The 21,823-nt window shown below is 37.0% G+C and overlaps 1 protein-coding gene across 1 annotated transcript in view; it reads left to right on the plus strand.

Moving 5' to 3' along the window:
• Positions 1-431: 431 nt before the first annotated feature.
• Positions 432-21,823, plus strand: part of LOC140229417 (uncharacterized) — a 35,607-nt gene continuing 14,215 nt past the window's right edge. The window contains exon 1 of the mRNA XM_072309669.1: positions 432-476. Coding sequence (XP_072165770.1) covers positions 463-476 — 14 coding nt within the window. The 5' untranslated portion in view covers positions 432-462. The remainder of the gene's footprint in view (positions 477-21,823) is intronic.

The following is a 21,823-nucleotide window of genomic DNA, read 5'->3' on the forward strand; positions in this document are numbered from 1 at the left end:
TCAGTGCGCCAAAGTTTTTATTATCATTATTGTCATTCAGAAATTGTGTTTATTTTGAGCTGGTACAAAGCTTCTGTTGCAGTGTACAGTAATGTTTTGCATACTTACTGCATTGCATTAGGTCTGGCACATTTTTATTAGTTTTCTTAGGAAACAGATAGAAGTAGGAATTAACATGTAGGATATGTACAAACAAATGAAAAGAAAAGGAGACACAGCATGCAATTTTGTCTTGTAACTTGTAACTTACTTATGATTCTTTTGCCTCCCCCACGCTTGACGATGGTCCTAGCTTCTTGACTACCGCCCTCGTCGGCGAAATCCATGACAGCTTGGAGATCCTCCTCGGTGAAATCGAAATCGACGGCTGATACGATGGCTAACAGCAGACTTGCCGCCACAAGTATGGCAAGGATTTTGGAAGCCATTCTGGAAGGGCTGTACAATCAAGGTTTCAGCAACATGAAGAAACTACAGTAAGTGAAATTGTAGGTCTGTATGCTGGGGCGTTCATTTAAAGACGAATCCATTAGTTCGCTATAAATGTTCAAGGCAATGTACACGAGGCCGTAGATTATGGTTTCAGTGGTCAGATTTCAAGAGACTCATCCCTAAGCTGGTTTTAGGAGTATTACAGAGGAATTAGATGAAAAGAGAGAAAAAAAAATCTGAGGTTCTATACAAAGATTATCGACGCCATATTGATAAACAATTTGTTCGTGTCTTGATCTTCAGGCAGTTAAGGTTATGATTTTAAATCATTCAGTCATTAGGTACAACAATGGCCGATCACCACGCCAGCCAGAAAAGGTGGCCAAACGTCAATCTTCTGATTGTGGACTCTTGTTATAATGACAAATGTGTGTATCTGGGTGAAATGTGGCTTTCCTGGAATTTTTAAATTTGTGGGGTTTTTGAGGTAGAAAATATCATTGATAGATTTCTTCAAATTCATGGCATTCTTCCGTCGAGGTGTTTTCATTGCAACTGATTGACAAATTGCCCTCCATCGACGTAAATAAGCACTGAATTGATCAGTGTTTTGGTAGTAGTCATGATAACAAATCATGGGCGTACATACTCGAGCAGGATTCGAACCTACGACCTCCTGATCACCGGACAGGCGTCATCTCCACTAGACCACCAAGATTTCGCCCGACAACAAATGTTGGTTCTAATCCTTTTAGCATGCAGCAGGCACTGCGTACAACACCTCGACGGAAGAATTTCATGAATTTGAATAATTACGCAGTACCCGCTGCATGCCATACAAGGATTAGAGCCAACACTTCCTGTCGGACGAAAGCTCGGTGGTCTAGTGGAGATGACGCCTGTCCGGTGATCAGGAGGTCGTACGTTCGAATCCTGCTGGAGTATGTACGCCTATGATTTTTTATTTTTTTTTTTTAATCATGGCTACTAAATAAATTTCTTTTTGTTTTTCTTTTCACAGGCGAATTTCCGTTGTGCTAGAGTTTTAATTTGATTAGGCTCTTGAATCATTTCACGTAATGGGGCAAATTTAATGACAAGTCATGTATTATGTAGATACACCCTGTAAACTAATGCGACACTTGACAGGTTTTGTTGGCAATAAGCTAAGAGTTTATCTACATAAGAACTGACTGTAATCCTGGTGATGAATAGTTTGAACAACCAAGAAAAATAAAAAAGCAAAGAGAAAAACAATCTTTCAGTTTGAAAGAAATCCTAAGACAAACTATATCATGAAACATCTATCCCGTGGCTCCTAAAGCAAAATACACAACATGTCAGAAACCTAAAGCCATAATTCCAAGTTTTATTTTTCCTAGTGTGGAACTAAGATAATTACGTCCGTTTGTCATAATATCACAGCCGATGTATAAAGAGAACAGCTTTCATCTTGAGACTAATGCAGCACTAGAAAGGTTCTACGGTTCAAAAGGACGTATATCTATATACACTATCGTGACATAGATGGATCTGGCTAGAAAAGGGATTTGCATTGTTTGATTCTGCAGATTTACCTTTTTTCTGCCATAAAGAGACTAATGCAGCACTTGTCAGGTATCAACATAAAACTAACTGAATTTTCCATTTCAATTTCAATTTTATTTCCATTTCCATTGAATAAACAGGAAAATCATATACAATACATTTGCAGAACATATTTGGAACAATTTCAAAGAAAACGTACAAGTGGTCACGAGTAACAACAGAAATTCCTTTCTAAGGTATAATATTATACACATATACATAATACACAGATTAGAATGGAAATGGAGGGTCCCACTAAAAAGCAAAGCTTGTAGGGTATGGGACCCTCGGAAATACGTACACAAAATCAAAGAAACCAATGTCAACTGACATGAAATTAACTTAGGAAGGAAAAAAGAAAGAAAAAAAGGAAAAAAGAAGAAAAAAGAAGAAGAAAAGGGGAAATGAGACTATGGTACAACACACGCCATCGTGGACACAAGCATACTGTACTTCATGATGTCAATGCAATGATAAAACGATAAAACGCTCCCTGGTTTGATATCGCGATTGATTGGGTGCATATACCGGTATGAATGCATAGGAACGGATATAAAAAAAAAAGAGAGAAAGAGAATAGACTCACTATTGTCTGGTACAATAAAAGAAATATCTGTGGAAAACTTATGTTAAACAGATTATTATTTTTAAAGATGATTTCTGTGTGATATCTTAATACTTGTAAAAAAGATGACTTGATTGAGACAATAAAACCGAACCTAATTTGGTTGTATATCATAACTCGTATATTGCTGATAAACAGTTTGAAAACTATACAATTTTACAAAATATTATTTGAAGTACACGTAAAAAGTGATTAGAAGCAAACCTAAAACAAACGCATCTTCAATCATGCAGTTCTCTACCTTCTAGAGGAAATAATATCGTCCAAACCGCACCACTTTTCTTAATATTTCAGACGGGCGAATAGATACATGTTTTTGACATGCTACCCCGCCCTACAGAAAAAATACAACGAAAAGCATCTATAGCATCCGTAGACTTTGCCTTGTTTGCAGAAACAGGGTAAGATGACTGTCTTTTATGGAGAACTTGTATTTCATGTCTGTTACTATCAACAAAGGCACTTTATTTTATAATATTTTCTAATTACTCAGTAGTACCTCAGCGCACGAACAATGGTGTCGGGTTGAAAGGTCACAAATGCGTCATCATTAATTAGAAGGAAAAAAAAACAACAAACTAACTAACTAACTAACTAACTATAGAACGTCATTTCTGCGTATCGGAAAATTCTATAACTTTTGCTCAGAAGGATTAATCGACGTCATTGCAGAAGAGCAAACGAAAAGATGAATATGATAATCCTAATAAGCAAAGACCGTGATATCAGTAGTAAAGAGGTAGTAGTTCAAGTGATAGAAGTAGAAGGGTTCAGTTGAATGAACTGCAAGAGAAGTTAACCACTCTTTGGAAGGTAGTCGAACTTCCCTGCTTCGTTACAACGCACACATGCTGAATCTAGACGAAATAACATTTAGCTCCTGGTCGCCGTTGATACAATTTGGCAGAAAGAAGCGTTGTAAATACCCAACGGAGTCTTGCTCAAGGACACATGACATGCACATTTGAATTTCAACGATGTCTTCTAGACAATACAACGGAACTATGAGAATAGCTGTGCTAAAGAACAAGGGAGGAGACCACCCTAATATTGTGGATTGAGTGAATGCAGCAATATTAGTAGTACACATTAGTGAATGTTTGAGGAAAATCGGACAATCCTCTCAAGAGTTATGAATTTTACAATTTTCTGCGCAGTTACTGGTGATTGAGACGACAACTACAGTTTATGTCAAATGCGTAGAACGATATCATATGGAAAATGTAAAGAAGCTAAATATTATTTCACTGAATTTCATTTCTTTGAAAAAAAAAATCCCCAGACTTTTTTATTGACGTATGTTAGGGTAAATAATATTCTCCCTGCCTTCTGAAAGACACGAGTTTATTTCTCTTTTATTATGCGAGAAAGTGAAATTTATGTTAAATTTTCCTTAATTTTCTTCATATCGTTCTACCCATGTGTTATCACAAGCTGTAGAAGTCTTTTCATATGCCCCGATGGCAGCACAAAAAATTTGAACGGATAAATAACTTTTGAACGGATTTTTCTCAAATTTTTACTGTGTTTTATTAACTTAACTGCATGCACTTTCCCAATTTAAATATCATTATATGAAGAGTTTGTTTGCAAAAACCGATAAGTCCATATTTGTCAAATGGAGATATTTGCGATCAAAGGTCAAGAAAAATAAGGAGAATAGTAAGAAAAATTTTGCTTGTTTTGACTATAACTTCAAAAATATACCTTTATATGTAGTGACCAATATATCATTTAAAAGGTATTATTTTGTACTTAATGACAGTGACCGTACTTCAAAATCTTCAAAAATGGACTTATCGGTTTTTGCAAACAAACTCTTCATATAAAGTTGAACGTGTTCTTTAAAGATCCTTCGTGTCCAATTTATTCATCCGGGTACATTGAACAGGTTATTATACTTGTGCCCTGCCCAAGCATAATTGTAAACCACTCAACATCCAATTCCCCCCCCCCCCAAAAAAAAAAAAAAAATACTTCGTAATAAACCGTCCAGAAGCAGTAAACATCTATAAAGCAAAACTGGTAATTGAAATCATGCTGATCATTATCATCTTTTATCAATATCGTACATCTCATTTTCGATGTGCATGTTGCATCCAAATAATGATAATTGCGTAGAGTTGTGTTTATTACGACCCATTGACAAATTGCCTTATATCGATGTAAGGAGTTATTTCTGTCGACTTGGGGCAATTTGTCAATCAAATACAAAATTGCATGTAATAGTTTATACAAGAAAAAATAAATAATTGATAGTGAAGGTTTCTGATTGTTCCTCTCTCTGAAACACGAACTAAAAGTGAGGGACAGTTGGTATTATCTACAGTGCCTGCTTTTTACGACCTCATGTGCCTCCTTTCACCGTCCTTTAAAATCAGGCTAATTCAAAACATAAAAAACTAAAGAAGTGAAAGTTATTTTTAAGTTAATAATACAAGAATGGTATGAAAATGATGGCAATAATAATATTAATAATCATAATTATAATAATAATAATTACAATGATAATAATGATAATAATAATAATAATAATAACATAATGCAACACAATGCAACCTCAAAACAAAAACTCCATGTCTTGGCCCCTCACTCCTTTGAATACTTCTAAAGAGTGATACTCATATCTCTATATCTACAAAAAAAAAGTTTGCAAACTTTCATGCCTGAAAAAAATTAAAAAGAAATATGGAAATGCCTTTGTTAGTACGACTAAGGAGGCATTTCTGAGGCAGATTATAAGATTAGATTCGGAGCGAATTATCTATAAGATGAAATGTATTGAAACTGCATTATGGCATATAACAAGTTCCACTAAAAGGACATCAAAACATGGCAAAAACAACGAAACAACGAAATCCTCTTTCTTCGTCTCGGTTTGTCTGTTCATTTGTTTTCCCTTATAAGCTTTTGCGTATTTGTCTTGAAAATTTTTACTACGTTACACATGGTTCATTGATTCGTTTATATGGCAATAAAATCATTTGCATAACTGAGCTTAGCAAAACACTTACATCCCTATTGAACAAAGATTAATATAATCAAACTGATCAATTTTACATCATTAACCAGAGTGTCACGGTGTAAATCAGTAACTAAGAGACAAACGGATATATATATGAATCAAGATAGATAGATAGATAGATAGAAACAAATAGATATAGTTTATAGACAAACACATGTGAATGGATAAATAGTTAGGTAAATGAAGAGCTTAATTGCTTCCAAAAGGCGCTAAATCCATCATTTCAATTGATTTAAGCTCTTCAAATATAGATAGGTAGATACGTAGATAAACAGATAGATAAATGTATAATGAATAAATAAATACTGAAATAAACAAATAGATGAATGAATAAATATACACCATCTCAACGTCCCTGTGGTGCTAATGTAAAGCAGGTCAATAACTCACCTTTAGGTTGGTTGCAAAATATTAGCTCGGAACAAGTTGACTGTTGAAGACAACACGTTACTCTCCTTGAACTATTAGAAAGATAATTATCAATGACGAAGTCCTATGCGTAGGCAAAACTAGATCTGGAATGAATGCAAATGTGTGTCTACTTTTATAGACTCGAAGACGTGTAAGCGGAAAAAGTTTCTAATTGGAGAGGTAGAGGTAGCAAGACTGTGTGCCAAGATATTTTAATTGGCGTCATTTTCTCTTTCTTTCTTTCTCGTTCTGCAGTTCTTAAATTCAATCTATCAACTGAGAGGGAAGCTTTCGTTTCCATTGTTTTCTCTCTTCGAGAGTCATTTTATAGCTCATATACACGGGATATGCCGTCATCACAATTCTAGATATCCAATGATGAGTATCTTTTTGCTAGTTGCTATGTTCGTTTGCTTTTATAGATAGCAAGTGGGACTTAACCCTATTCCTCATTACATGTATTACATAATAGAATCAAAACATAAAAAAATACTAGTTGCTAGTTGCAGTGCAAAATGTTAATTCACAAAATGAAATGCAAATATTACTGTTATGTTTATTATCATTATTTGTAATTGACATTGTTATTACTACTTTTTTTTTTCCTTTTCTACCACTATGATTACCCTCATTGACCAACAGATGGCGTTGAATCACACTTTTCAAGAAAATACCAAACTGCAAGAATAACCTTCACTGGATGATTGGAAAAACAATAATGATTTGTTTTGTTGCTTAACCCTCTGCTTGCCACAGTAATGTTTCACCCATAGCTTTGTGCGTGAAATCTACATTTGACTCTTTGGCGTAGAAAGGGTTAAAACATGTTCCGTTGTCTTAAAGACCTGGGGCCCGTTGCATAAAAGTTACAATTATGGTAACTTTGCCATCCAATGGTAACTTCTATGGCATTTTGATTGGCTGTTGAGTATTGTTGCCATGGTAGTTACCATTGGATTACCAGTAACCAGTTACCAGTAACATCCGAACAGTCATGTCCCATCTACCAAGCAATAACCTTTTATAGTACCCAAATTCAAGCGTGAGACGGAACGAGCCCAATACTGAGGGATTTGCCGATTACTGTATAAAAAAAAAAAAAAACCAGCTATATAGGGTAAAAACATCAACAACACCACAGTGTTGTAAGTGTGCTTTTCCTTGTCAAAGTTGATGAAATTCTTCTGTAGCTTTCAAAGTCAGCCTCGACACTAATCGTTTTGCTTTTACTTGACTTTTGATTCAAACTTTGGAAGATTGCCGGCAATGACGCCCAAGATACCAATGAATGAGTTTTAGGAGAAATAATATCGTCTTTCTCCATCTGGATGTGACGTTGTCGTTTCCCGAGAGGAATTTGTTTCCAGGGGGTGTTTCATCAACGCTTGTCAGCGCCGACAACTGTCGACGCTGACCAATTTCAGCAAAATCCTTGGTTTTGATTGGCTGAGATGCTCTGGTCACTGACTGTTACTATGGTGATTCAAGTTGTCAGCGCCGACAAACGTTGATGAAACACCCCCCTGAACATGACAAACATTACTGATCACTTCTACAAACTCACGATGAAATCAAATTGATGAAAACATCTCGGTCCTATTTCGGTCCACTTCTTTCTATCTGCCATGGTGGAGTCGTCCTTTTTTTATTTATGGTCTGCTTGTTTCCTTGCTCGTTTGTCTGTTTATCCGTCTTCTTTCCGTTTGCTGAGTTTGATTGAAGAAATGTGGGTTTTTTTTTTTCGCAACAATGGTAATTCCGCTTATGTTGATGATGACTAAATAATCACAAAATGTGTTAAGAGCTTTTTCAAAGTTGTTTTTGTGAAGAAGAAACTAAAACCTTTCAACAGCTACCTCACACATGACGTAACAAGAGATATTCTTGAAGTGAATTAAGATTACATCACACACAAAAAAAAAAATGTTCTCTGCGGCTGGTTTAATCTCGAATATCTCAATCTAACAAGAATGGAGATAACTTGTAATGCGATCAAACTTTTCAAATGTACACGACAGGGGTAATCGTATGATCACAACAATGAGAATGATGAGAGAGATAAGAAGAAGAGAATGAGTAGGAGGAGTCACTTGGAAAGATGAATTATTGTCGCAGGGGCACAAACTTTATTTTTCTCATCAATACCATGAAAAGCACTGAATCTATTTTGAACTCCGAATCGCAATAAAACTTTATGGCCTTCTTTGATGTCTTTGTCATCGTTTGTACGAATTCAGTTTACTTTTCCTAGTAAAAAACGGTGCCAACAGGTAAGAAAAGTAGGACTTTCTGCTGTGACGCAACTCATTAATTGATTTCCAGACAAGTGTTTCCTTTGTGAAAAGAGATGTCGACGGAAAACTCGTACCCCATCAAATTAATTGATCTAATTAGTACACCAATTAGCGCAAATTTCCTTAGCATTTGTTGTCCAACGTAATCAGCAATTAGTAGGCAAGGGGTGAGAAAGAGAGAGAGAGAGAGAGAGAGAGAGGGAGAGAGAAAGAGAGAGAGAGGGAGGGAGAGAGAGAAAGAGAAGCATGATGATAAACCTCCTCCTCCACTGCTTTTCAATGGGATCCTACATTAATTTCAATATGTTCGTTGCGGGAAAACAGTCAAAAGTTTTTTTTTTTTTTTTTTTTTTTTTTTTTTTTTTTTTTTCAATGTAACCGTTTTCTTCACATTTCATACCATCTTCGCATCATTAACATTCATGTCATTATCATCATGGTTACTCTTTCATTATCGCTTGTTTTTCTGAGACCCGTGTCATTATTGTCTTATATTGGTAGACATATTATTTTTTTTTATCTTCCCATCGCATTTTCCTCGAAAGAGTGGGTGATTGTACGAATATACCGTCATCACCTCCCACGACTCCCGTCCTTCCCCTCTAAATAACCTCTTTAGAAAACGTAAAGTCATTACTGCCAGCTTGCCATGTATAGCGACACACTTATGATAACATCAGATATGCATTTGGCAATAGACCTCTTCACCAGTAGGCATTTGACGATACATCTCACGTGTAGAGTAGTTAGAAGCGTATCAGGGCAATTACCCCTCCCCCTCCCCCTGCCCCCCCCCCCCCCCCGCCCCGAGCAATTACTCCCCCCCCCCCCCCTTCCTCAGGCTAAATGCTGGTTAGTGCTAAGGTTAGAGTAAATATTATGACTAGGGTTGGGCTTTAGGGTTAGAATTTGGGTTTGGGTTAGGGTTAGGATTAGGTTTAGGATTAGGATTAGGATTAGGGTCAGGTGAACGGTCCGGGGTAATTGCCCAGGGGATGATTGCCCTAGACTCGTTACAAGGCATAAGAATGCATACGGATCCTTCAATAAAATTTTCGACGCGCTCCTCTTCAGAGGAATGTGTAGTAAAAAGGGAGTATCATCGCTACATTCTTCTTTATCATGTGTAGAATGCATTCAATTTCTCTCTTTTTTTTACGATCGTCATACATTGTACGCTCCAAAATTTTACAAGTAATTTCTCCATTCAGTCCGCTGTGCATATTACATTTACAGTGACACTTGTCAATTCGCGTATCATAATCATAATACATTATATTACTATTATTTGTTGTAAAGTATGAAAGCAAAACTTCCTCGGGTTTACGGGAGATAGGAAGAAAGAATGAGTGAATAGATGAACGGATGAATGAATGAATGAATGAATGAATGAATGAATGAATGAATGAATAAATGAATGAATAGATGGATGGATAGATGGATGGATGGATGGATGGTGAAATATGAAAGATAGGTAGATATAGATGGATAGATAGATAAATAGGTAGATTGAAAATTAGACGGAGAAAGACTGGATAAGTGAGAATCGGAAGAGAGTAATAAATCGAATATAAACAACAAATATGTGTCAAATAAAGGAAAAATGTTTTCTTTTAGTCATTTCAAAGAAGCAAAAAGACGAGAAGTCTAGACCTCAAATGCAAAGAATAATGAAGAAAAATGCAAAAATAAAAAAGAGGATGCAAGTAGACGTTGGAATTAGACAAGTAAAGCAAGATGCATAAATGCAGAAGGGAATGATGAGAAGGAGTAGGTTTTCTTTGTAAGAGGCAAGATAGAGAAGAAAATGAACAAAAAAATGAAGAGATGAAATAAGGGGGAGGGGAGACGCAAATAAGATAAATTAGAAAAAAGGCAATGGAAGTGGCATAATATATGAACAGTTTTATCCACAAATTGAGGCAAATTTTATTCATTGAAAGAGGGGGCGATGAGCACGTCAACATCATCGGTGCAGGTAGTCACTGCCGTGCGTTGTACTACTAACAGGACTTTTTTAACGTATCGCTTTACGGCGAGAGTGGAAGGTCTTACGATGCTGACCCCCCCCCCCCCCGCCCGCCTCAGACAGGATGAAAACAAAAGAAAATAAAACAAAATTATTCCTCTAGCATCGAAGAGGCGGAGATCGACGAACATTCGACGCCGATTCGGTCATCATTGCGGAGGCGTGTCAAAAAAAAAAAAAAAAAAAAAAGATCGTCGGGGATTTCCGTCGAGATATTCATTCCGGACCAGCGGCCGAGCGGAGAGAGAGCAAAACCCGACAGTAGCCTTATATACTGTCAGCTGTTCATTGATATTATCGCAACCTCGTGTCTTGGTGTATGCAGGGAGAACGGTGACGGAACACGTCTTCGGTGAGTAACTTGATCTGCCGCCGATCAAATTGTGGACGTTACTCTCTCATCTAAGTTATTGTCAGTTGAAAAATTTGATTTTTATAGTCTGTTATAGTCTTATAGTAATTATCTCATTCTTCGTATACGCCCAACATTCTCTTGGCACATCCGACCTTGATTAGCATAGAGATTTAAATAAATACAGCTGACGATTTGAGTTACTGGAAGGTAATCCATTCGTGAACGATCATATTAATTTTTATTTTCTTTGCCTTTGATTAAGCCGTGTGTGATTACTGATTGTTAAACTTCCTACGGGTTTTGGTACCGATTTTTTTTTTCTTTGAGAACAAAACGCCTTGTATTCAAAGATACATGTTTTAGTTTCATAGTATATCATTACATGATAAATAAGGAATAACCAACCTATACACAGTTTTCTCAGTGTCGTATGCAGATATTCCGATAAGACAATATGGGTTTAGCCTCCTTCTAAGTTGTACAGGTCGGTTCCAAACGTTTTACTCGCAGTATTTAGTTTCGGGAATCGAAGACCAGGGTCCCGTTGCATAAAACTTTTTTAGCAACCTTAGAAAATTCTGGTTGGGATTTGCCCAACCAGAATTTTTTAAGGTTGCTAATCTAAGAATGTAAAATCCGTTGCATAAAAACTCTGGTTGGGAGCTTCCAACCGGAATTTTGTGATTTCAACCGGAAAAAAATCCGGTTGGAGTTTTATGCAACGGGCCCCTGAAGCAATGCAGTTGATTGAACATTTCTTGCAAGAACATGTTTTACCTGGAAATAAGACAAGTAAAAAAAAAAATGAATACTTTTTTTTTATCCAAGTTTAATTTCCCTAATTTTCCCGAAAGGCTTAAGAAAACATTCATATCGTGTTATTTTCTAATTGATGATGAGAGAGTGACACCATAAATCATCGCACTCGATTGCAAAGAAAAAGCCAGCTGTTTTTCTTCCTGTCTTGCTTATCTATTTTTCCAATTTTGTTTTTGTACATAATGATCCACAGAGAATAAGAAACACAAATACTGAGAATAAGCTTAAGAGAAAAAAAAACACCAAAAACAACTATAAGCTGAGAGAATCGATCTATCTAAGCTCGTACAACCCCTTGGCGTATATTTGACAGATTGTGAGCAGCAGGTGCTTTCTTGTTAATCCACATGATGCGGCAAGTTATTGAAACATTTACATCGTGCGCGGTATCATTGACGAATACATATTGAGAGAGTTAAATTTCTCTGAACTTGTGTTTCCTTCCTTTGCATTAGCTCCAATCGTGCACTGCACAGCCTTTCATTCAATCCTATTCCAGGTTACTAGAGGACATTGCTGGCCGATTTTCATCGAGGTAGGTAAGTATATTTCATCTCGAGGAAGATAGCTAATGTATAATATATGTTTAATAATTTGTGTGTGTGCTTGTGTGTGTGTGTGTGTGTGTGTGTGTGTGTGTGTGTGTGTGTTTATGAGAGAAGTAGGAAACACATACATTGCAGCAACCGAAATGAGAGTCAAACTTGCACAAAATGAAGCAGGCCTGCATCGTCATTTACTGCTATTCTTTGTTTCGTCTCTGTCTGTTCCTCTTCTCTCGATCGACCTGAAATTACTAGATCTTTAGAAGGACTAGTTGTAAATGCAATCAAATATATCTAAAGATATCTTAAAAGATAATTCTATTCGGAAGGAATTGTTTGTTTGTCTGTTCGCTCCACTGTTTTGTGTCTTTTTTTGGGGGGGGGGGGGTGGGGAGGGTGCATCGTAGTATAATGCGTTATCCACGAGTATTACCTGTAGGAATGTTGCTAACCGTTGCCGAACACGCGTGTTATTTCACTTCAACATAATGATGAATAATGATCAGGGTTATGTTCGCTATTCTGAAACACACAAATTCTCTATACCTTATATATAGAGGTTCGTAAATCTGAAATGGGATCTGTTAATAATAACATGTGTGGGATTATTCCAAGGATTCGTTAATCCAAAACTTGAATATTATTCCTTTTTCCACAAGATTTGTTAATCCGAAATGAAATGAGGTTAAAACCCAACGAAATGTATGATGTGTGATGGCATGTTCTTTTAACAAAGGCCATTACATCTGATTTGTACAATTTATATTTGGACTTGGTAAACCAATTTTGTCGTCTGGATCTGTTGCAGTTTATAAAGTATCATTATAGTTCAGGGTTTGTCTAAATGGATACATGTTGCTATGACAATTAACTACCTCTGCTGACGACACAGTTCACTAGGAAACAGAGCTTGGTAGTTTATTAATTTTTCCCAATGCCAGTAGTGACACTAATTTATTGCAAAGGTAATGCCATTGCTTGGTATCAGTGTATTATATGATATCTGTCATTTCGTTACTCCATTTAGGACATACGCTAACGACTTGAACGTACGTAAATTCGAGACTTATAAGGACATAGCGTCAGCACTTCAACCTATTTCCATCACAATGACCAGTAGATGCTGAATATTGATACGAGATATTTGTCTAACTTCATTTCCGATTTTCACGCAAATTTCTCTGTTCTATAGATTTGACATTGCAGCTGAACATGCTATGGCGTTTCAATTTTAGTTTTAGAATCATTCAATATATATCATTACCTTCATATAAGAAAGGCTCAAGACAAAATACGGCTACGAACTTTATCAAAGTTTATAGGTCACCCCTCCTGAAGTAACGCAAATATGTCATAATCATTCAAAAGACTGTTTTGCATCTTTGTTTGTGTACAGGGTGTACAATGACATTCCCATAACTGAAAAGATAATGAGGATATTTCTGTTGTTGTTTTCTCACACTCTCCCTTATGGACTTGGGTCTTTTTTGAATGCAGGTATGTAATTATTTGGGTGACAAGACATTTGCTAATATAATGCGACAGTAGCTCCGGCGTGTTGCGGCAAAAATTGTCACCCCTGCACAATTTGTCGTCTGGCGACAATTTGTGCAGATGGCTGACAGCACAAATTGTCGCCCGCCCTCGAAGCACATGTTTCTTTTTGTTTTTTTGTTTTTTTTGTTTTTTTCTTTTTTTTTTCTTTTTTTTTTGGGGGGGGGGGGGGTAATCTCATCCTTGACATAGGCATTGGGATACCAAAACATAACTTACATGGCTACATCCATGCAAACAAGGCATGTAAAAAGTCACGTTACGGTTTCGAGGAAGTGTGTGTGGGTGTGTGCGCGCACACATGATAATTGAGTGTCCGTTTGTGTGACTGTGTGAGTGTCCGTATGTGTGTGTGTGTGAGCGTGTGTCTGTATTGTTTGTGGGGTGCGGGTGAATAGGATATGATTGGATGGATGGGGTGTGGGTTTGAGGGAAGGGTGTGTGTGTGTGTGTGTGTGTGTTTGTGTGTAGTGCGTGGATGATGGGTGAGTGGAAGGGAAATGGGTGTGTGTGTGTGTGTATGTGTGTTTGCGGAGTTGGTGGATGATGGGTGGGTGCAAGGGAAATGGGTGTGTATGTGGGGGGGGGGGGGGGGGGCTCGCGCGCATGTGTGTGCGTGTAAATAGGTATGCGTGTAAAAGATGTCTTGGGATTATGTGTATGTGTGTCAGTCTGAGTGTGTATGGTGTGTGTGTGGAGGGATGTGTGTGAAGGCGGATGTAAACGTGAAATGGGGGGGGGGTACGTGTGTGTTAGTGCCTCGGTTTGTGTGTGTTTACAAGTGAGTGTGTGCGTAAACACATAATGTCTGTGTCTGTGTGTGCGTGTGCGTGTGTTGCGTTTAGGCGGGGTTAGCATCAACCACCATCACGCACTAAGATTCCGCGCATATTATTATACTCCTAACACACACACAGCTATCTAATACGAACCTGCACACCGTACACAACACATACCATGTAGTTCCCCCCCCCCCCACACACACACACATACACATCACATTAACCAGTATGCCCACCCCACCCAAGCATAATATAGGAACAACCACCCCAACGATACAATTCGCATTCTCTTCTGCCGCTTGAAGACAACGACCGACGACAAATATGTGCAGCTTCGTTTCAGTTTACCTGCACAAATTGTCGACATTGATGTCAAAAGTTGGGAACTGCACGAGAAGCACAATATGTCGTCAGGTGAAAAAAAAAAAAAAAAAAATGTGCAGGGGCGACAATTTGTGCCGTTTAGGGTTGTGGTAGGGTTTTATTTTATTTTTTTTTTTATTCACGTTCCATATTCCACATTTCGTACAAGTTTTATATTCCATTTGATTTGAAGCAGAAAAGTTTTTTTCACACAATGGTCAGTTTGAACCAATAATGCACAAATGTATAAGGACATATAATTAACGTGTAATATGAGGAACCCACTAAAAAGCAAAGCTTGTAGGATGTGGGTTCCAAAAATATAACATACGGTTTTAGTACAGTGTATCAAAGTCAGAAGTGACGTAACATGCAAATTCAAAATATCGAGAATATTACAATGTTTACGGGATGTACAAAGTATAGTATATAATGTTTTATGATTAACTTATGGTATAAATGCTTTAAAAAGTAGCAAGTTAATCAAACTGGTGAGGTCATCCGAGCGAGGCATCATTTAAGTATATGCAAAAAAAAAAAAAAAATAAATAAGCGATTACGGCGAAATAATTACACATAGGATTTTAGCTTTGAGATTTTTCTTAAAGGAGCTTCAAGAACTTGAGTGCAACCGAACCGAATCTAACTCATTCCAGAAAGAAGGGCCGGTAGATGTAATTGTCTTAAGGGCTAAAACTGTACGAACAGGAGAAAAATAATAGGATTCACTGTGTCTTGTAGGGTAAGTATGAATATCACTGTTTTTCACAAACATTGAGGAAAATATACTAGGAAGGTAACCAGTATTCAACTTATACATGAAAATTCCAACATGATATAAATACAAATCAGAAATTTTTAACAATTTACTTGAAACAAACAATTCGACAGTATGATCAAAAAATTGTGCTCGATTTATAATCCGCAAGGCCTTTTTCTGAACCAAAAATAACAAATCAATTTTAGTCTTTGAGCAATTCCCCCAGGCTAATATTCCGTAATTCAAGTAAGGTAATAATAAAGTTGTATAAAGAGAATGCAATATTGGCTTTGGGAAGAGATATTTCAGTTTGTGAATAATTCCAACATTTTTGCACAACAATTTACATAAATAATACTTTAGTTTAGTTTAGTTTGATTTGAGGATTAGGATTAGTGTTAGGGTTATGTTTGTGGTTAGAATCTATGTTTGGCTTAGAGTGCAGATATTTCGTGAGAGCAATTGTTGCAGGAGCGAATGTCATGGAACCAACAATTATTTTTATGTCACTAGAACTTTAATACGGGACCTCTCGATTATGAGACGGAGGCGAGATTGATTGAGCCATAAAGATGCCCAGTGTTGATGACCGTTTATCAGTAACACGTAACACCACGGGATAGGCGTTTGAGGCCGTTCAGGTTCATTGTGCCCGACCCAGTCTGTTTAGATTGATATGTCAAATCACTTGTAAATTCTCGCATTTCTTCACTCATGAGTGATTAAATTATGTCTTGAAAGGACTTGCGAGGGAAGAATGGCAAAACGCCCTAAGTAATGTAATCCATTACCCCCTAACAAGCCGTGGGAAGTGGTTTAAGGTTGGTGTTGTTGTTGTTGTTGTTGTTGTTGTTGTTGTTGTTGGGTTTTTTGGGATTTGTTTCTTTGAATCTTTTTTTTTTTTTTTACGTTGGAGAAAAAGAACGGTTATTCGCATCTCTAACCGTAATGATGCTATTTACGGCATTATTGTAAAGGTCATGCATTATCTTCACTGTTGTTATCAATAAACGTTTCCTTTTATGAGACAGCCTATTCTCTCTCAAAAGGTTAATTTTCCAATTGTAAGAGCCTTATATCCCCTCATATTTTATTAGCTTGAAAGGCGTTCTTTCGTGGGGGTATATCTAACCTATTCCGTGTTAGAATTTCAAATGAGAAAAGGATTTATTACTTTTTTATACGTCATGTCATTCCAGTAACGTCGACACTATTTTTTTTTTTTTTTTTGGAATGGATTTGAGAGCAACATTTTATCTTGTTTCAGACCCCGTCGTGATATCAGGGATAGGTATGGCGAAGACAAGGCAGAAACGAATAGAACATGTGATTTATTACACTCAAATTGTTATCTAATATACCAGGAGCATCATTCTTCTTACAGTGCTTTATCCAGATTTTCTCCAGATATTGACCGTGCTGATAGTGCCATTTTTTTCTACTTTTAACACAACTGTTGAATTCCTTGATATATTATGTATTTCATAATTTGCACTCTAGGTTTTTGAAGATTTTATAATGAAATTAATAATTTGAAAATGTTTGGAATGAGGCCTAGCCTGATTTCTTCAAACTCTTCAAACATTTTTCTTTTTCTTCTTATTGATATGGGTTTGAATATTGAGTACATTAAGAGCTTGCTCACAAGACAATTTAAGCAGCATCTTCAGCGATTAATTAAATCAAGTAAGTCCATCATCAGATAGAGGAAGATAGAACCTTTCAAGCTAATGCCTAACTGGTTACACACACACACACACACACACACACACACACACACACACACACAAAGGAATGTTTCTGAGGTTATGATAAGGATTATGTTTTCTTATCATTTTCGTAGTTTTCGTTCTTAAATCACAATTATCTCAAAACAAATGTTTTGTTGACTCTTTCTTTTTCGATCAAACTCTTCACAAACTCACCACGACACACACACACACACACACACATACACACAGTCTCTCTCCCTCTCTCTCTCCGTCCTTTTTTTTTTCTTTTCACTCCCTTCTCTCCAGCAAACTCCCATCGCTCGTTCATATTATAATCCTAGATGTTCCAGTGTCTTTAAAAAATAAATTCGTTTATCACAGCTCTGCTGCAGTACACCGTTAAAAGCATTTTTTACCATGTGAAGACGAGACAAACACCCAGCTTTTGTGCTTGTGCTTCACAATAGTTCTAAACTATGAGTTAGGGCTAGAAACAACCAATGTAAACATTTGCATCAGTATAGTCAATGTTAAATATAGTTATAAAATAGGTTCAAGAATGTAGCCAATTGGAAGCGCTGAATTGAGTCACGTGTGCGTGCTTGTATTAATTTCTCAATAACATGCATGCGGCCTGACGTCACAATGCTTACACTAGCAGTGCGCACTCAATCAGTTGTTACAAGTGTGTCGCGCGCTACTATACGCGCTGTCAATCCTGTAAACAACTTCTAGTTCGGGCTGCCGGCCGGCCTTTCTTGTGCATAACATGTGTGGCGTACGTATACTCTTACACGTACTCACTTCACCGGCCACAAGCCGCGCGCGGCCATTTTGTCACCCCAAATTCCACATTTTCATGCGCTTACCGTCTCTCTCTTATCATGCATAAACATTTTCCCCTCGTCGATCAGCCAATCAAATGTTTGATCTGAAATAATCGCCAATATCTTCCTCGTGTCATACTCATTCTAACAATGCCAATTTTATGAATAAAATATCAATCCAAACATTTAAAAAAGTCATTCAAAAATTCCTGTTTCCTATCAATTTGATCTTCAAAAAATTTAAGGGTTTTTTTGTTGATTGATTAAAAATTATTCAAAGTTTTTTGCTGAAAATCATTGATATAATCTTGATATTTATGATTTTCTCTTCAAATTGGCCATTCAGTTTGCAAGTCTAATTGGGTAGAACTTTTTTTACGTGTGTCTGAAGTTCGGCAACAAATAAACAGAGTTTCCATCGTTTTTGACGTCGTGACCGTTTTTAGTCAATTTTTGAACATCCATGTGACGCTGAAGTGTAATTCTTCGTACCTCTTATACAATACGATATTACCGATGGCTTTATCTGATTGTTTTAGTTGATTCGGAGAAATACTCTTGATTAGAGTGATCTTCAACTGAGTTTAAAAGCAGCATAATCGTGTTTTGATCGGGACACGCCTCTGGAGTACGCCGGTGCCGTTGGGGCGACGTGCAGGTGAGTTTCCGTTCGCATTCGATGTGAGCGTGGTCCCATGCCGTACTATGCGCGTAGTGTACGCGTCAAAAACCACCAACACAACTTGTAAAAAATATTAAAAATTCACTTTTATGTATTACGACGCATTTGCAGGTCATCTTGTCTTATTATAATATTCTGAATCGCTACCAATCATTTTGTAAGTGTTTGATCCCTAACTTTGACACACAGTTAGCTTTTCAAATGTGTGTGATGATGGACCATATTGTCATTGACAATATCTCATCTATGAACATACATCGACACATTGTTATGAATATATCATCATATTGACCTTACCTACAGTGCTATACCCATAGGCGTTGGGACTTTTTTTTATAGTGGGGGGGGGGGGGGGAATGATTTTTTTTCCCCCCTGCACCAGCTCCAGTGGTCATGCTTTTAAGTTTTAATGCATGAGGCAAGGCCAAGGGGTGTCGTATCTTTGCGTACCCGGTACCGGTAATACGTGTACATGCATGTTGGCTTTCATCCGCAGGCTGCAGGCATGCTGGATGATTACGCTGAAAAGTAAAGTAAATAATAAAGATTTTTGAAAAAAGTTCTGGAGCCCTGATTTCGGGGGGGGGGCTGTATTTGTACAGTAACTACATAAAAATTCAAAACAATATTTAAGTAGTCAGTATACTGCTTTGGTATTTTCCTGCCAGATGTACACAGACTTGATCTGCATAATCATGAAATATCAATATTCAGTCTCGTTCGCATTCAAATTAACATCCTTTATAGACAATATTATTATTGTATGGATACTTGAGAATCACTCATTTACATGTTGGTTCAAACTAGATGATGAACAACATGCACCCTGGAGCAAGTTTATTTAGGTACCTGTATCTCCTCAGTCCTTTAAATGAAATTTGATATCTGCATTTTTGATGTACTTAAGTGTATTTGCAATGTATATTAGGTGCAATTCTACTGCGAGAAACTAAAGGACCATCACCTGAGTCGGTGAATGCTCAGCCGATTTCTTCTTGGTTGTCTTCTCTGCTGCTTTCGAAGCAGCCATCACGATAACAATCGATGCAATACGTAGTGAGTCAGAGATTAGTGTTTGATTCATACTGAAGCAATTACAGTCTATTGTCTTTCTCTAGTTTCAGTAATCATAGATTTCCTTTGCATTCACTCATTGTTTGATCACTTTACTTTTTCCTGTTTCTGTGATAGGAAGCTGGGTTCAAAAAGATCCATTGTTCTTCGACTGATCAGAGATCAAGCTGGAGCTCGTCTGTGAGGGAGAAACGTCTCAGGTTGCTCCTTATGTTGTTAAGGTGGGAGTACATTCCTTCTCCCCCCTCGCTCACCCATGAGGCCAAGCCCAGCTCCCCAAAGCTGGTACCACGGGATAATGTTGTCTTCGACAATGTTGAGTTTTAATTTTCAAAAGGTGTAGTTCAGTTTTTGTGAAGTGATAAGGGAAGGTCACATACTGGCTTAGGCTTGGGTATTAGATTATAAAACATCTGACTTCTGTTGAGTTTTACTGTATAAGCTATTTATTTCACATACATAATTTCTTTGTGATTTTATCACTAGATTGGGAAGTTACCAAGAGTTTAATTTTAGAATTTTAGTAATGTTTCTTTAACTATGAATAGACAAATATTGGAAAGGGAAATTTTATGAAGACTGACTCGTGAAGATATCCCCCCCCCCCCCAGCAAAATACATGTATATAACTTATACAGTACTAATGAAAATGACAGCATGTATCTACATTACACTGACAATGGTATACATGTATATCCTATGTTCTGTCCCCCCTCAAAAGTAAAGGAAATAATCTATACATAACACTGCAACAAAGAGCCTATTTAAAAGTAATTTGTATGATATATCTTATATATGAATTTATAGTTTATGTTGTTATAAATTACAAGCTTATATTAATTATTGTAATAAACAGAAAAAAATGCATTGCCTGTCCTAAGTTGCCATCCTTGAGAATTGCTGTTTTGTTTGTGGATTTTGCTAGCCTATCATTTCTTTTACAACTTTGGCTGCCATTGCCTCTGTTTGAGATGGTGTGAGGTCATTGCATGTGTTTCATGTTTTTTGTGATACTGGTGATCGTGGAGTGCTGCAACAGTAATCACCCATGTGTGTTTTGAAATTGATGATGCTTTTTAGTGGGGTCACCCTTGTTTTTTTAGTGGGGCCACCCTTATTTTTTTTCCCATGGCCAGTGAACATACACTGCATATACCAACATGAGGATCTTGCTCCCGATTGACAACATTTGTGGGCATTTTTTTTTTCGAGAGAATTCAATTCAATTCAGTTCAATTCAAGTAAAGTCAATTCAATTCATTTTTAATCGTCCAATAAAAACATCACAAGAAATTCAGTGCTGGATTTTTACATATAAATGACAAAACAACAAATACAATATGTACATAGAGAGAAGAAAACAACACGAAATAGTACATGATAAATAAACAACCGAACACGTATGCAAAGTCAAACTGAAAAGAGCAATCGTATAAAAACATGGCATGAAAACTGACTCCATTGGCATGAAAAACTGTAGACAGAAAGATCCGTCTGTCTGGAGGAGTCTTTTATTTATCTACATTATTTATTTTATTTTATTCTTATTTATTTATTTATTTATTTATTTTTGACGTTATCGCTATCCTGGGGATCCGTGGTAACCAGACGCAGTCTCCACGGAACGTTTCCCTGACGACCAGATGCAGACCAATCTTTCGGTCAAGAAAAACTCCAGACACCTTCCCTGTTACTGCGTTCCCAATCTCTACCCCCCCCCCCCCATGTCAGCCAGTGATGCGATAAACTGAAACAACTCAAATCAGCTTGCCCTAAAATACAACACAGCATCCAAATTAATCCATACAAAACAATATCAGTGATTATACAGTGTATCATTATATAAATTTCTTTCCAATCCCACCAATATTGCACATAATCACTTTACAAATTGTGAGATATAATGATAACGAATAATCATTGCAGTTGTGCGTCAGAAAAAAAAAA

The sequence above is a fragment of the Diadema setosum genome, chromosome 6, assembly GCF_964275005.1.
Source record: "Diadema setosum chromosome 6, eeDiaSeto1, whole genome shotgun sequence".
In the NCBI taxonomy this organism is placed as follows: domain Eukaryota; kingdom Metazoa; phylum Echinodermata; class Echinoidea; order Diadematoida; family Diadematidae; genus Diadema; species Diadema setosum.